At 44.7% G+C, this 15,804-nt stretch overlaps 1 protein-coding gene across 1 annotated transcript; it reads left to right on the forward strand.

Moving 5' to 3' along the window:
- The first annotated feature begins 525 nt into the window (after positions 1-525).
- Positions 526-12,406, forward strand: dap (death-associated protein). The gene is made up of 4 exons (XM_070986111.1): positions 526-734; positions 1,621-1,720; positions 7,109-7,151; positions 10,508-12,406. Exons 1-4 carry the CDS (start codon positions 680-682, stop codon positions 10,625-10,627), a joined length of 318 nt encoding a protein of 105 aa, XP_070842212.1. The 5' UTR covers positions 526-679; the 3' UTR covers positions 10,628-12,406.
- Positions 12,407-15,804: the final 3,398 nt, after the last annotated feature.

Raw genomic sequence — 15,804 nt, forward strand, 5'->3', positions numbered from 1 at the left:
AGGAGGTCATGTAGTAGGTACTTAAAATTATGTCTGTTTGGAGGGCCACAGTATTTATTCCCATAATTGGTATTTACAAAATATTTTAGTCAGACATCTGCTCGTGAGCTCAATCAGATCTTCTAATTGCATTTTCCTTTGCAAAGCACTTAACGTCCTGATACTTTGCTTTGTTGACAGCTTCTTTGTGGATGCAGTCCCATTTTTTTATGAACTGTCATTCATGCAGCAGTTATTTGTTGCCCACACATGCGTTCAGTTTGGAGGGGATCAACTGGATCAACTGGATTAATTAGATAACCAATTAGACAAGACATAATAATCACAGCATTTGCACGTATTATTTTCGTATTTCATTATAATGAAATGTCTTTTCTTAATACAGACTATACTGTGTACACTGCTGTGCTCATCTGATTTGCCTTCAGTGCTTTTTAACCAACGCACACTCAGATCAGCTCCATGCACATGACACGCAGGTCACCGACCGACGTCATCGCGCTCCTCAACGGTCCCGTCTGACGTAATCACGCACCGTTTCCAAACAATGCTCAGGAAAAAGCCACGTTGACGATCCAGACTGAAGTGAAGTCCACAATTTGAGGCAGAATAAAGCGGGAATCTGTTTCTGTCACACGCTCCGGTTCCTTCTCGTCGCAGACCGCAGACCGGAGCCGACATGTCATCCCCGCCGAAGGAGAAAATCGAAACCAAAGGAGGACGTCTCCCTGCAGGTAAGGCTCCTCTGGCTGCTGTGTTGTTTTTCAGAGCTTCCTATATGCAGCTGGAGGCCTTTGTTTCTGCTGTATCTTAAACCAAAAGTCACATGATGGTGATGAGCGTTAGTGCGATCACTACACTTCGACTGAGAGCGTGTTTTAGCCTTCACGGTCGCGTGCGGTGCAGTCTGCCCTATTTCTCAATTTCGCACATTTCTCTACTTCCTGATTGGCCTGCGATCTCGCAACATCATTAAACCTGGTCCGAGTGCAGCGATCGGTACTCGACTGCACGGGTTTTAGGTACAGCGTTGCGTTTAGCGCTGCTGGGTGGCGCTGACGTGGAGGTCGTAGCTCCAGCCTGGTGGATGTAGGCAGCAGGACGACAGATAAGGTGTACGTGGACATGAGCGGTGTGGCAGGGCGCTGGGCCTCCGCAGCTGCAGGACTGATGAGATAGCACAGTGTGATAAGAGATGCACCTCGCACCCAAACTGTGATTAGTGGGAGGCCCTCAGCACACAGAGGCTGTTAAACAAACATGCCCATATGTTAATGTCGGTGTATGAGCACTGAAGAGACCACTGGCATTCTCATTTCTATGATCATACGTCTGCAATGAGGCCAAAAGGTCAAGGCCTGCAACGCAACAGCAGCCCTGCAGCTGCTTACAGCTCAGGGTCTTGGTCAAGGACACTTGGGCAGGGTAGCTGCGTGCCAACGCAGCCGATTTAACCTTATCATACACTTAATTATTAAGATGAAGTCAAAACTGTTACATTGCACGTGATGTTTTATATCAGCATCTTTGATTTTACATTGTATCATTTTTAATAAGCATCTATTCTTAAATAATTGTGTCACTTCATGTGGTAATCTGTGTCCTGTGTGTGTGTTGCAGTGAAGGCAGGAGGGATGAGGATAGTGCAGAAGCACCAGGCCGCCGCCGCTGCAGAACCGCCGCAGAAAGAAGAGGATGAAGAGGAGTACGTCAGCAGCAGGTACCACACCCACACAGTCGTGGAGGGATTGCGGTTCAGGGACCTCCTCACCCCTTTGGTCACTGGGTCAGAGCCTCTATTTGAAGCGATTGTCAAGATTTCTTATTGGAAAGTCAATGAAGTGACCACAAAGAGACACACGGTGATCTAAAGCTTGTGTGCGCATGAAAGGTCATAGCCATGTTTGTGTGGACTAGGCGTAAGTGTCTTGTGTGGGGGAGGTGGGACCTTGTCATGTCTGTGCTCGAGGCCCCATTGTCTCATAATCCATCCATCCACACAGTGAGGACGCACACAAACAGCTCCATATGTTCACTGCAGAGATAAAACTGGTTTGGTATTCTGCACAGTTCGACTGAAACACTGTGCAACATACCACTTGGTGGTGTTTTGTAAGATGGTAATCACACCCACACACACTGCGAATTGTCAACTAAGCAATTTAGCTGCTTCCACTTTTCTATAAGGCTTTACTGTAGGCAGTTTTGCTGCAGACGTGTTGTGTACTCTTCACCAGCTAATTCGGTAAACAACATAATTACTGCGTAATTACAGCATTAACTTGAGCGGCCCATTCAGCAGTCGCTATTGTTTGCTATAAGCAGCCTTGGTTTGCATGTTTTACATCACACTGCCTCTGTATGCCAGTGTCAATAATTGTTCTGTTACCCTTTTAGCATGTTTTGGCATTTGCTGCGTGAATGCAGTGTTTGTACTGAGGTCACTGCGCTCCGCCACGGAGGTGGTGCAAGCTTATTTTCAGCGCAGTCGTGTGCGCGCGCTTCCACAGCCTCATATGTCCACTCAATATTCATGAGGACCCGTCAGCTATGTGCAAATCAGTACAGGTGGCGTATTCACACCACATATCGGTTTGCATGCATGTGTGCGTGTGTGCTAATCAGAGGCGATGAATGAGAACTGGCGTGCAGCGTACAGCAGTGAGCAGGGTTCAAGAGCATCGCTAACTGTGAAGAAAGTTTGCGCTCATGTACTTTATACACACACACACACTAAATTATATCTTTTCAGAGCAGGAATAGTGTTAAACCTGTCTGTGGCCAGAAATAATTTTCTTTGCTCTCCTCTCCTTTGTGCCAAGATGAGTGGCCATAATAGGCAGAGCATTAACACCAAAAGTCAGGTCAAGTAGATAACAGAAGAACAAAAACAACACGCAAGCTCGGCTGATATGTGCTTCTCAAGGATAAATGCCTGCTTGAGGAGGAGAGAGCACTCCAGACTGTAAGAGAGGCCGTCCTTCATTCCAGTGGGAGCAGACACTGACCGTCGTTCCAGCCCGTTGAAGATGTTCTTCAGAGGTTGTGGAGTCACACTGGAGGTCTTTGAGAATTCCGCTGGAGCTGCAGATAATGATTATTTGTTTATTAGTTTTATTTTTTGCATACAGTCTTACTTGAAGACAGTTAGTTCCCCAAAAGCTTCCCTGCAGAGCTTGCAGTCAAAGAAGAGGAATCATTACACGGGCTGTGAAGATAAATTAGACAAATTGTGCATTTAAATCACCGAGGGAAACCATTTAGAATCGTCCTTTAGCTTGATAAACTCCTCTTGGCCCGGCTGTGTAAACGCAGGTTTGCCTTCCTTCTGTGAAATGTTTATCTTAAACTAAAAATTACCTGTCAGCGCGTCCAAAAAGAGAGGCTTAGTAACTGCACTCCATCAGTAAATACAGTCAGCGAGGCTCTCTCACTCACACACACTCTGTCTGTCCCTCTCTGTGTCACACTGATGGACGTCTAGCAGGTGGCTACTGGGTAAATTTCGCATTAGTAGCAGCCAGTGAAGCGTTGTAGTCAGGGGAACACCTGCCGTACCCAATCTAGCCGAGATGGACAGATGGGGCAAAGAGAGAGCGAGGGAGAGCGATAGGTGGCTGGGATTATGGCGAGGAGGAGAGGGGGGAGTATTATGGTATGGGAAGCGAGGGATGCCACAGCGATATGGAGATAAGAAAGAGGAGAGGCTTTATCGGGTAAGAGAAGGCACAGGCGAGAAAGAGAGGCATAAGCCGGAGCAAACTGCTGACCCGTGAGAGGCTGCCTGCCTGCTAACTGTCAGGTGAATGTGTTTTTCAAATGCATCAGGAAAAGATCCAGTGTTTCTTCCTCTGTGTAAAAGATGTGAGAGTTTAGAGAAGAAGAAACGGGAGAGACAGAGGGAGACATGGCGAAGGAGGCAAACAGATGAACATATGGTCCTCTCATCACTGGACGTGTCGGATGTATGGATTACGAACCGCTCGCACATCGTTTGGACGAGACTACCAGCTCCACTGCATCCAAGGCGGTGGCAGGCCTCATGGCAGTTGCACTGTCACCTCTCCTACATATTCTGGTGAGAGGTGGAAATGTTCCAGAGCCTGCGAAGAAGAGCGGACGGCACTGCGTGTACGCTCGGCTTAATCACCGCGCACGTACACAGTATGGAGGAATTGTTGTGAAATGTGCAGTAAGCTGACAGCTCATGGCGAAAAGTTGAGAGGAGAGAGAGAGGGAGGGAGGGAGGAAGGGTGGAGGGGGGAGAGGAAAGAGGAGGAGGAGGAGAGACAGGCAACAGGCATCAGTTTCTATAGCAACCACCACTTCGCCCACGGCAACAAACTTCCTGCTGCTCTGAAGCACAGAGAGATGGGTGGGGTCGCGGCGGTGGTGCTGAGGTGTGGTTTCAGAGCTGAAGACTGAGGCGAAAACACCACACAGACATGTTAATGCACATAAATTGGAGTTATTAGTTCAAATTTCCATTCCGTGCCTCCCTCTCCCTCCTCCCTCTCCCTCCGTCTCCTTTCCTCTAACTCCTCTCCTCGCCTGCCACAAAAGCGACTCCTCCCCAGGTTTCCTCGCAGCTCTCTACTGCCCCCTGCAGGCTCCGTCTGTCTCCACACGCAGCCCAGAGCACAGCAGAGGTCTTTATTACTTCTGGTTCCTCGCTCTGTGCGCGCCCTTCTCGGTATCTCTGCTCCGTTTCACCACACGGAGAGAACAGAGGTGTCAGCATAATCTTATGGCTGAAGCTTCTGTGTGGCATCTCGATTGAGGTATCAGGGCCCTGTTGTGACGCGTGATTAAAAAGTCTTAAACTGAGTGTCTGTCATCTATTTAGCGAGCGTTAGTAAAACCTGTCATTTGAGTGTGTCTGCAGAATGTGACTGCACGGTATCTGTGGATTTAACTGCCAGCATGCCGAAAATCTTACTCTCGTCTTGATGTCTGACTAAAAAAATAAAAAATGTATTACCCGTTTGAAGGAGTCAGATGCTTGTTAGCTGTCTGTCTCTCTGACAGGCTCACACCCCTCACTCCTGTCTGTCTGTGTAGTCGTGTCTTATCTGTCTGCTGGCTTTCTCTCTGGCCCGACTGTCCAGTCTGAGTAATAAGAGGCAGAAGTTTGATGCTTCAGACGCAGGGCTGACTTCTTCCTCCACCCTTGCTTTTTTTTTTTCTTGCAGCATGTTTTCGATGCTTCGGGATCCATCTGCAGATAGCATCAAGTGAGATAGACATTCGGCGGAATAGAGACATGTGATAAACCAGCGTGAAGTGAATAACAGCCCACGCCGTCTCAGTGTGCGAACGCATATCCAACCGAGCGTGCCTTTTCACCTCAGCCCCACGGTGTCACACCTCACTGTAGCTTCAGTTGAAATTGAAACTGAGGCGGCGGCTGCACAGATGCGCCGTGTGTCTCTGCAGCACGGTGTAAACCGCAAGTCTGGGTGGATCAGATCAGACCATGCAAAGTTGTTGTACCTACATGCAGCATGACACCTCACCAGGTGGGATCACGATTTAAGTTTAACCAACAGGTTCTTTCACCCCAGCACATGTAATGAATCCCCTGTTAGCATTTTCATACAGCTGTTTTTTTTTTTTCTTCATCTGGCACTTGCCATAAGCACGTGTATTCTCTCTATATTCCCCAGATGACCTTTTTTTTTTTAAACTCTGCTTTCAAGCCAATTGTTAGCACAAAGCTAGCAGCACCACTTCACAGCTAGCAGAGCATTCATTTGAATGAGGAAAGCTTGCGGCGCTAATATGCCATATTTTAGCTAATTGACATGCTAATAGAGAGCCTCTCAACCCCGCATTTTGACAAGTGGCTAGTCAGGGATAATCAGTGAAATTCCAAGCATTAAGTTAATAGCAAGGTGTAAATATTCTCATTAAGATAAGTAGCACAGGGCTATCGAGTGCCAGGATGCTGATTGCAGAGATGGAGGTTAGCCAGATGTGTTGAGAGTCGGTAACTGTTGACTGATTGTGATTAAAAAGTTGTGCGCATGAAATAAACCAGCAGATGTTTCAGATGTTCTGTTTTCCCAGGTGCTTAGATTCCCACTGCTGAGGTTGTGGTTTTTACGATGTGTGCGAGAAACTTTTCATCTTTTCAACACATTAGACTGTTAATGAGGTAAGCCCTGAGTCGGACATGCTTGCTGCTGTAGCTAATGTCTTTGAATGGAGTTTTGAAGGTGGCTACCACAACTGTACTCTTTTGCCGGGGGGGTGACGATGCCGTAAAATTAGACGGCGCTCGTTTGTCAAGTCAAGGTCGATACTTACCTCAGGTTCTGCATTCCTCCTCCTCCTCATCCTTTTCTCTGCCTGCGTTCCTTCCCTTTCTCTGAATGAGTGCTCGCCTCCCCTTCTCTCCTCTCCTCTCCTCTCCTCTCCTCTCCTCTCCTCTCCTCTCCTCTCCTCTCCTCTCCTCTAACAGTCTATTATTATATTGGTATTTCGCTCCCCTGTCCCTCTCGCCTCCCCCTCACCACTCCTCCCCCTCCTCTGTCTGCCCTGACCTGTCTTTACCCCTTCGTCCCCCTTCTTTCCTCCTCTTTTTCTTCTTCCTCTCCTTTTCTCCTCCTTTTCAAATCCTTTCATTTATCATCATCCTCCTCTTTAGTTCTCTTTTCCTCTCATAGCTTCAGCCTTCTCCCTCCTCCCTCCCTCCCCCCCTCCCCCTTCTCATCCAGAAGCTGTGAGCCCCAGTGTTTGGCCAGGATGAATGGGAGCTATTTAAGCTGCTGGCAGGTCCATCCGGTGTGTGCGTGTGTGCATGTGCATGTGTGTGTTTGTGTGATGCTAGACAGAGTGAGACCGTGGGTGTTGTGTGTTTCAACAACTTGGAATGTTCAAATTCAGGCTCACTGTCACTTTTTGAGGTTTTAAAGCAGCCAAATAAGGTAAACTTTTGTAGATGTTGCCAAACTGTATACACACTAAACTGCACCGTTAACCTACACACACAATGATTACATTACGCACAATCACCACAGACTAAAGCCCTGGACACACACTCTGCTTACTAAATTGTATATTGTTCTGTAAATAATTTTCTTTTCCTCTTGTTCTCCCTTTTTAGTCCACCAAAGGCCCCCATGATTGTGTCTGGAGTGGTTACAAAGGTAAGACACACACGCATACACTGTCAGACACACACACACAGACCACCAGCAGTGTTGAAATACGCATTATAAGGTGGTTTATATCTGGGACATGAGCTCTACAGGGAGAGGTAGAGGCTTAGCGCTGAGATGGAGTGAGAGAGAAGAGGGAAAATCAGGCAAAGCAGGGGGAGGAGAAGAAAATGAGGAGAGAAGCCGTGGATCGCCAGACAGAGAACGTGATAAAATAAAGGATTAGGATCAGTAATTATATCGCTGCAATTAAATATAATGCTGTGTTTTATTTATTTATTTTTTTATCTGTAAATCAATACTCTGCATGCCAGTCGCTTAACCGCAGAACACATCTGTGATTGGTTTGAAACATATGGAGTGATTGAATCCTTTTGCCAGGATTTATCAATTTGTCACTGTTTGTGATAAAGCCAGCCTGAAAATTAATAAAGAAAGAGAGAAAATGTTGACACTTCTCAACTGGAAAATGTAAAAAAAATATAAGAACCACTCTCTTAATATATCTAATTGTTGTGTTTATTGCATTTTCCTCTTATAATGTTTAATCTGGTGACACTTAACAGTACAGTATAACGCAGCTCAATGCAGCCGTATCATAAACTGCACCATAAAAATGAGCGCAGAGTGGAATCAGCACCTCTCAGCAGCCTCAACAGAAACTGAAGCCTCTCAAAGGCAGTCAGACAAATGTTAGAGTACATTATATGATCCAGGTATTGCTTTAACTGCGCTGACCTCTCTGTGTGTTTGTTTAGGCTCTGACAGCCTCGACCTGCCGCTTAGAAAAGCGGGTCAAAGTCTGTGAATGGTCCTGTTTGTGTGCATGTGTGTGTGTGTTCGTGTGAAAAACTGTCCTTGAGTCCCTGCGTGGCTCCGTTCCCTGCCTGTCAGACCAGGTAGATTGTTTGCGGAAGATTGCGGTGATATCAGCAAGGTGGCAGGCATCCCATTTATCCCCCGATCCTCCTCTAGCCATCCCATTCGCCCCCTATCACTGCCATCAAGCCCAGAGGCTAGCACTGCACAAATGCTCAGAAAAGTCTTTTAGGGGCTAAGTGAAACACTTCAGTCTGTGTGTGTGTGTGTGTGTGTGTGTGTGTGTGTGTGTGTGTGTGTGTGTGTGTGTGTGTGTGTGTGTGTGTGTGTGTGTGTGTGTGTGTGTGTGTGTGTGTGTGTGTGTGTGTGTGTGTGTGTGTGTGTGTGTAGTTTGTGGCCTGCAGGGATTTTATTTCAATGTAAAAACCAGGGCATTTCCTCGCCATGCGCATTCTATCTTTGCTTTCTCTTTGAATGTCAGAATGGCACTCTCAGATGCTTGCTTGTAAAACTTCTTTGACCAAAGGTGCTTCAGGTGGGTATCTGAAGTTAGGCTGGTTATATCAGGTAACATCTGCATTCAGATCACATCTCCTCCGCCCCACGGGGATCAGATCTCATCAGAAACTTCTATTGTGTACCCCCAGAAAGTAACAGATTGTTGAAAAGTGTATCTTAACAGGACAGCCTTCGAATGTTTTAAACAGAGAGATGGGAAAAGCATATAGGCTGACACAGTTCTGCTTTAGAATCATTTGCATAAAAAAGTCCATATTTCTCAAAGAAGAAAACATGCGGATGTGGGCAAATTCTCAAAATGCATTGAAGGAAATAACTGATCTTTTTTCGACTTTTAAAATATCCTTATTGAGAATATAAGTTTCAAACAAATTCAAAAAGATCAACCACTAGATCTTCTGGAGCCCCATGGACGTAAACACAGTATTAGAGGTCAGTACCTCACCCGCAGAAAATATGCCTTAAACACATTTTCACTGAAATCTTCTTAAAAATATTAAAAGGAAAATTAGGTTTGGAAACAAGACATAGCAAATATCACCTTCCTCCTCCAAACGAGTGTTTTATTTGCGTGCTGAAATGGCAAAAAGGCCAATCAACATGACTTCTGTGCACAGTGCGGTGCAGTAATCCAGTTAATTTATTGCATTGCTCCCATACTTCCGCTTCAGTCGGACAGCGACGGAGGAGAGCGAAGCTTTGAGCTGCGGGAGAGAGACGAAGGCCAGCTGGAGGTCAAATCCATCCACATCCCGTGCAGTTGGCAGTGGAATTGGCTTTAAATGAAAGAAACACACACACACACCCTGTAAATATGTAGCGCTGAGCTACGCACACACACAGGCAGGAAAAAAGTTGCGCTAATTCAGTAATAAACCAACACGCACAGAAAGAGAGGATTAGGGTCAGGCGAGGATGGTGTGGGCGGGCAAAGTTCAGCAGGAGGGCGTTCATTACACCAGTTATATAACTTCATCCTAAGAAATGAGAATATGAGGGAAGCATGTGTTTATTATGTTAATGATGGAGTAGTAACATCCACAACATCTGGACAGATGAGGCGCTTCAGTGAAACGGCAACTTAACTAAATCCTCCGATCCAGGACTTTAAGTGAGAGAATTAAAGCTTCAGTATTAATCCACTTCCATCATGCATGAGACAAAGTGGGTTTAATGTGTGCTTTTCATCAATGCAACGGGTTTCGAGCCCACCCCCGCGGCGCTGTATGTTAAACGCATTTCACAACCGAAGATAAGTGAGCGCGCTGTGCTACAGCCATAAATTTCACCCATCCACTTGAACTAATGTTTCTCTGTTAAATGGGATCGGGGTGATGAAGGCAAGAGAGAAGAGTAGCGCGAGAAAACAGGTAAATGAAGGTGTCTGACTCAAAGCGGCGAAGAACGGGAGGTGTAGGGAACAGGAGGAAGACAGAAAAGACACAGAAACACAGAGGAAGAGAGACGCCAATGCTGGCAGGTAAAGATAAAAAGAAAAGAAGGAAGGAATGGAGTCATGATTGCAGTAAGGTTTATTAAAATTCCGCATTCCTCTGTGAATGATCGAACGCCTGCTTTGATCCGATTTAGACGCGAGGCTGTTTATGTGCCTTTTTCTTGGAATAAGAGATTGAGGCTGCGGAGCAGATGAGCGGGGACAGATGAGTGCTCCATACTTCACCCTGCATGCACTTTGGGGATTTCCTCATTGTTATTATGATTATCTGAGAGAAAGGATTTAAAAATGGGGCATATACTGCACATACCACTCACACTGCACACATCCCTGTTCACTGTCCAGTTGATATCCATTCCACTGATCTTTCCCCCAGTTATAATATTAAATATATTAATATAATATATTAAATAATGCATAGTAGCGCATGGGTGGGAAGACGATGCATGAACTAATTTTGCAGTTCGAGCTTGAGTCTCTTCATGCAAAGCAGTGAGTGCGGTTCATTCTTTTCCCCTTGAATACTGTTGACTGACTGTGTCCTGTTCAGGGTGATAAGGACTTCACCCCTGCAGCTGCCCAGGTGGCCCACCAGAAGCCCCAGCCTTGTGTCCCCAAGCTGCCGCCCGTCCAGCACATCAACCAGCACATCCACCAGCCCCGCAAGTGAGCCGGGCAGCGGGCTGCGCTAACGGCTACGCTAAATCCACCAGCCGGCCTTCCCCAAAGGAACACATAGGATGAAGACGCCTCCCCACCCAGGCGCAGATCTGCCAAATAATCAAAGTAGTTTTTGTTAGCCTCTTATATTACATGTATGAGGAATTTATCAGCAACAGACACCCAATGCCAAACCAGCCATTGTAGAAGTCCCACCCTTTACACCCCACCTGCATTGGTGCTGCACTATTAGTTCTGCACTTTTCAGTCCTCTCCTTAAGAGGGATTGTTCTGACAGCTGTATCTTAAGGTGGTGTAAGTGCCTGGAGGGTCTTCTAAAATGGTCCTCACTCCAGGATCAAACATTAATGAAGAAAATGATCTCAGATCTGCGTCTGTCGGAGGGGGATTCTCACCCCAGCGATGTGCTGACCACTAGCACACATCGCAACAACCAGCCAATCACAGCAACCTATCAATCAGACCAACTGACCAACCAGTCACATCACAGTATTGAGCCCAAGCTCCAGCCTTCTACCTATGATCTTCGCTGACCAAAAGAACCAATCAACAAATCATGAGGTGGATACCAGTTTTTACATCATCCACATAAACCAAAAAGAAACACAGAAAGCAGCTTCCAAATTGCAGCATGGACCAGAGCTTAAGTAGCTAAATACTTGTAGTAATATAAATTGGTCATTTTCAATATAATAGATGCTGAATGAGGAGAACCGGTGGGATGCCCTTTCTCTGTAACAGTGGCTGTCAATAACCAAGCAGCTACTTGATACATGTCATTAGTGGCATGACTCACGATAGCTAGCTGCAGAAGCTAAACTAGCTCTTGGACCATATCAAAACCTGGGTATCTTTTGCTACAGTTTCCTTCTGTGTCACTGTTCTTACCTTTTACTTGGCAGAAAGGAGGCCCACTGATCTCTGATCTGCTCTCCATTTGTGCCCGCCTTGCTGGAGCTGTAATCATATCCATTCTTTCCTAGAAAAGTTAACTAATTTTAATGCAAACTCAAACTACTTAGTGAAAGTCTCGCAGCAGTGCCTCATTGCTTTGATTTCCAGAGTTTTTTCTTTGTCTCATTTGACTCACATGGAGTTACCCGCTACACACCAGAGTCGACTGGAATGAAAATGCAGCCAAAAATGTAACGAAATCTAAAGAAATTCATTTACTGCGAAGCGGCTGCGGGGTGCTTTGTGTTTGCAGTAACATTAGCCTGAACATCACAGGGAGTAATGTGCTTTTATTACAAGTTTAGCAAAGCATTGCAGAGAAGCAGTTTAGAAAACAGCGAGGCTCTTCACTGCGAGATGAAAGGTGCATTCAAGGTACATTCCATAGAAAAGTGTTTGAACAATTATGTCAATTATGTAACGGTTTGTCAGCTACATCTGTTTCTGCAGGTGTGACATATCAGAAATCTGCGTCAGCCACCAAAATCCACTTTGGCTTTTCCTTAAAAAGATGCATATCAACACACACGAACACGTGCTGCCCTTCTCCTGAATCACCCATCCCCTTACACTCAAGTGTCGTTTGTTTCAACACTAATGTTCAGGTTTCCAGGAAAGAAAGAAAGAAATTTATCTTGCCAAGAAGGAACGATTGCCTACGTTAATTTAAGTTTGAAAGAGTTTTATATTTGTTTTTGCTCGGTTCTTTTTCTTGAGTAAATTGTTCAAATTGTACAAATCTTTAGTCATTGAGTGGACTTAGGTATTAGGTGCGGTTGTCATAGTAAATAAAGATATAGACTATCTTAAAAAAGCCTTTGTCAGTGTGTCTATTTGAATGAAAGGAGTGTGTTTAAAAAAACGTTTTCTGCTCAATAACAGAAAGGCTGAATGATCCCATATTCTGTGCTCTGATGAAGTTCGGAGTAGTCCTGCTTGATGGACTGTGACCTGTACCTCACCTCAAGTATTTGAGCATCCCATGGTGAATTAGCACCCAGCACTGGGGGATTAGGGCTCAGCTGGTGTTTTGAAATGAAACAGAAGCACCTCCAAGAGTTGCCCGCTGCTTTTTTTTCCATTTACACACACACACACACACTCAATACACAGCGAGCACCAGGTGTTCGTGCATGTAATCCATCTTTACACAAGCATCTGCAACCAGGTGTTCTGTCAGTTTATGTTAGCCCAATAAACCAGCCAGCGCAGCCTTAGCCGGTGCGAGCCTCTGTCAGCAAGCTGAAACACCCCATTAAAGCCGACACAATCTCCTTCACTCTCCATGGTTGTATATAGTTCTCCCAGCGTGCCAGAGCTCTCATCCTCTGCCATGCCCTATTAGACTGCCTGGAAGGACAGAATGAGAGCTGGGCACTGCAAAAAAAAAAAAAAAAAAAAAAGTCAAGGAAATGCACAATGAAAAGATGTAGTCTTAAATCTCTGAATTTTGGTCAGAATTCATTTGCGTTGCTCGTCCTGCCAGGAAACGTTAGAGTATTTAGCACATAACAGACAATGCAAGGATTGGTTCACTTGTAAGCATCTGTCAGCAGGCCGAAGAGGCTATCTGTCTGTGTCAGTCTGACCCTGAAACATCCTCTTTTACAGTTCTTCTACACTGTAAAAACAGTCAAGGTTATAGTGTAGAGCACTTAACCCTCAGCGCAAGTCCTTCTCATTTATTGCCACTTAATTACATTATCCCTGAGTATACACCACCAGCTGTCGGGCATGTGGTCCTCAGGTACATTAAAACTGGCTTCAGCTAGTTGAGACTGGTTATTTCTGGGACTTAGCTGCCTGAAAACGTTCCACCGGTGCCGCGGTTTACTCTGACAGGCAACAGTGGCTGGAAAAAGGTATTTAGTCACTTAGATCAGGATCTTTTTGGATGCACTCATGGTCATTTTGATAATGCAGCAGTGCTAAAAAAAAAAAAAAAAAGTTACTGTGACATTTTGGCTCCAGCTTCACCAAACCGCTTGCTTTCCCAACTTCCTTTAAAAAAAAAAAAAAATCTTCCAAGCATCACACCACGGGTGGTGCTGCTCTGACGCGCATTGACTGGATTTTATGTAAAACTAACCTATTTTCTTTAATGTCGCTGTTGAAAATGTCTAAGATAAAGTATAATGCAGTACTTTTTTTTTATATCAAGTTTGGTGTTATCAAAACTCCTGGGAGAAGATTTTTTTGTGCGAGAGAGCTGCTCTCCACCAACTTCTCCTCACTTTTTATCAGCGAGGCCACGGCCACGGCCACTCGAGGTTCATTTTTAGTTCACACGTAGATAATCCTGATGCTGATTTAATTGCGAGACATTTTCATTTATTCATACTTTTCGGCATTTCAGAAATGGAATTCATTAAGAAGGACCTACTTTATCCCTGATTGCATCACAGCATCATTTCAAAGAATACTAAAAAAAGAAATTGAAATTATATAGCTGCCCTACCCTGAGCACTGGGATAGATTACATTTAGTTCTTGCTAAATTGGAGAAAAAATGGGGAAATTTATCATGACCATAAGGTTCACATTTTTGGGCATGTATTGTTTAGAAATAAAGCTTCAGATGTGGTTTGCTACTGTTTGGTTTGCTAGAGAGAAATGAAATAAATTAATAAATTATAGCTATTTTTTAACTTCCCTGTACTGTGTACACAGCCACACAGATATTGTTTCACGTTCCTTTTTGCTCATTTCACAGCACATATAGCACATATTTAAAAATAATTAACATCGTCAGTGTAATAGCTGTCACATCCTATAAAAAGACACAATATGAGAAACCCACATGTGACACATCACATCATCATTGCTAATTCTTATCATTTATGCTAAAATAAAGGTGTGACTTTTTAATCACAGAGCACGTAAGGAAGCAGCAATAATCTAAGACTTGTTAAATTATGTTCTTACATGTTATTTCATTATTAGTCTCTGTTGAAAGTAACAGAGACCTATCGAGGGGTGTCACCAATGAGAAAATTATTGCTGTGATCATTCATTGAGGATAATCATGATATTCATAACCTGTGCCATGCAACTTCTTCTCTGTCTAGCGTGCAGAATTTTTTAAGTGTTGTACCAAAACCAGCCAGCAGAGGGCCCCAAGTAAGGATTCCCCCCAAGTTCACAAGTTTGACAGAGGCACTCAGGGAGTGCTGATCTGGAATCAGGTCATCCTGTCTAAATCCCAGCCTCTAGCATCACAGCATGACATAATAGCTGTCACACTTTGAGTGGACAGCGGCCTGTATATTTGGCCATTTCAGAATTTCTATGAGGGATTTGGGTCGGGGAGGGGGGCAGTTGGGGGAATTGCTGACCAAGCCTGTGGCGCTTCATAATCTCAGGTTACAATCTAAGCCAACAGCTGTTTGAGCTACAACCATGACCTAAATATGAACTGATGCATTCAGGGCTAATAGGTTTTGTCTCCCTCCCATGCACACAACACATTCATGCAGTTCATTCCCCCACACTCTGTATGTGTGAACTTTGAATAGACGAACAAAACACAAACACATTATGCACAAATACTACCAGAATTCAACAGCCTGTCATAAACGTAAGATGTATTCCAAAGGAATTTTTCACCAGTTTCGGAAATACTGTATGAAAATGCTCCATGCTGACCGAGGAGACACTGCATACAGTAGACATAGCTGGCCGTGAGACTGCATTGCCAGCAAAAAGCCATTTTCATATGAAACATTTCCTTATATTAATGTTAAATATGTTAATCCTGCAACCACTTAGAGTTTGCTAAGTGCAGAGTTCAGTAAATGTTCGGTTTGCTCCTCTTTTGTCATGTTCAAATGACTTCCTCTGGGCAGTATCTAAGCAGATAATGCCACTCGGAAGCCAATGAAGTTTATTTGAAGAAATGATTTGGCTGTGCAATACCCTTGTAACCCCATAGCAAGTCATCACCATGTATATTAGACACACACACTCTTGGATGGCACTTAAGCTGCAATCGCCACGAGGAGCCACGACCGTGAAATTGTGCTCTCGAAAAATCCCGACAATGTTATATCACTGCTCTCCTCGTGGCTCTGTGTGTTTAAACTCACGGCTTTTTTTCCCCATTATTTTCACTGTTCTAATGTTAAAACGGGGGGCTGACCCTATTGTTCTATAATGGGTCGGCTGCCTTTATCAGAGGGGGCCATATGTTAGGGATTATCACTTCCAGTTCTAC

This window comes from Chaetodon trifascialis, chromosome 18 (assembly GCF_039877785.1).
Source record: "Chaetodon trifascialis isolate fChaTrf1 chromosome 18, fChaTrf1.hap1, whole genome shotgun sequence".
In the NCBI taxonomy this organism is placed as follows: domain Eukaryota; kingdom Metazoa; phylum Chordata; class Actinopteri; order Chaetodontiformes; family Chaetodontidae; genus Chaetodon; species Chaetodon trifascialis.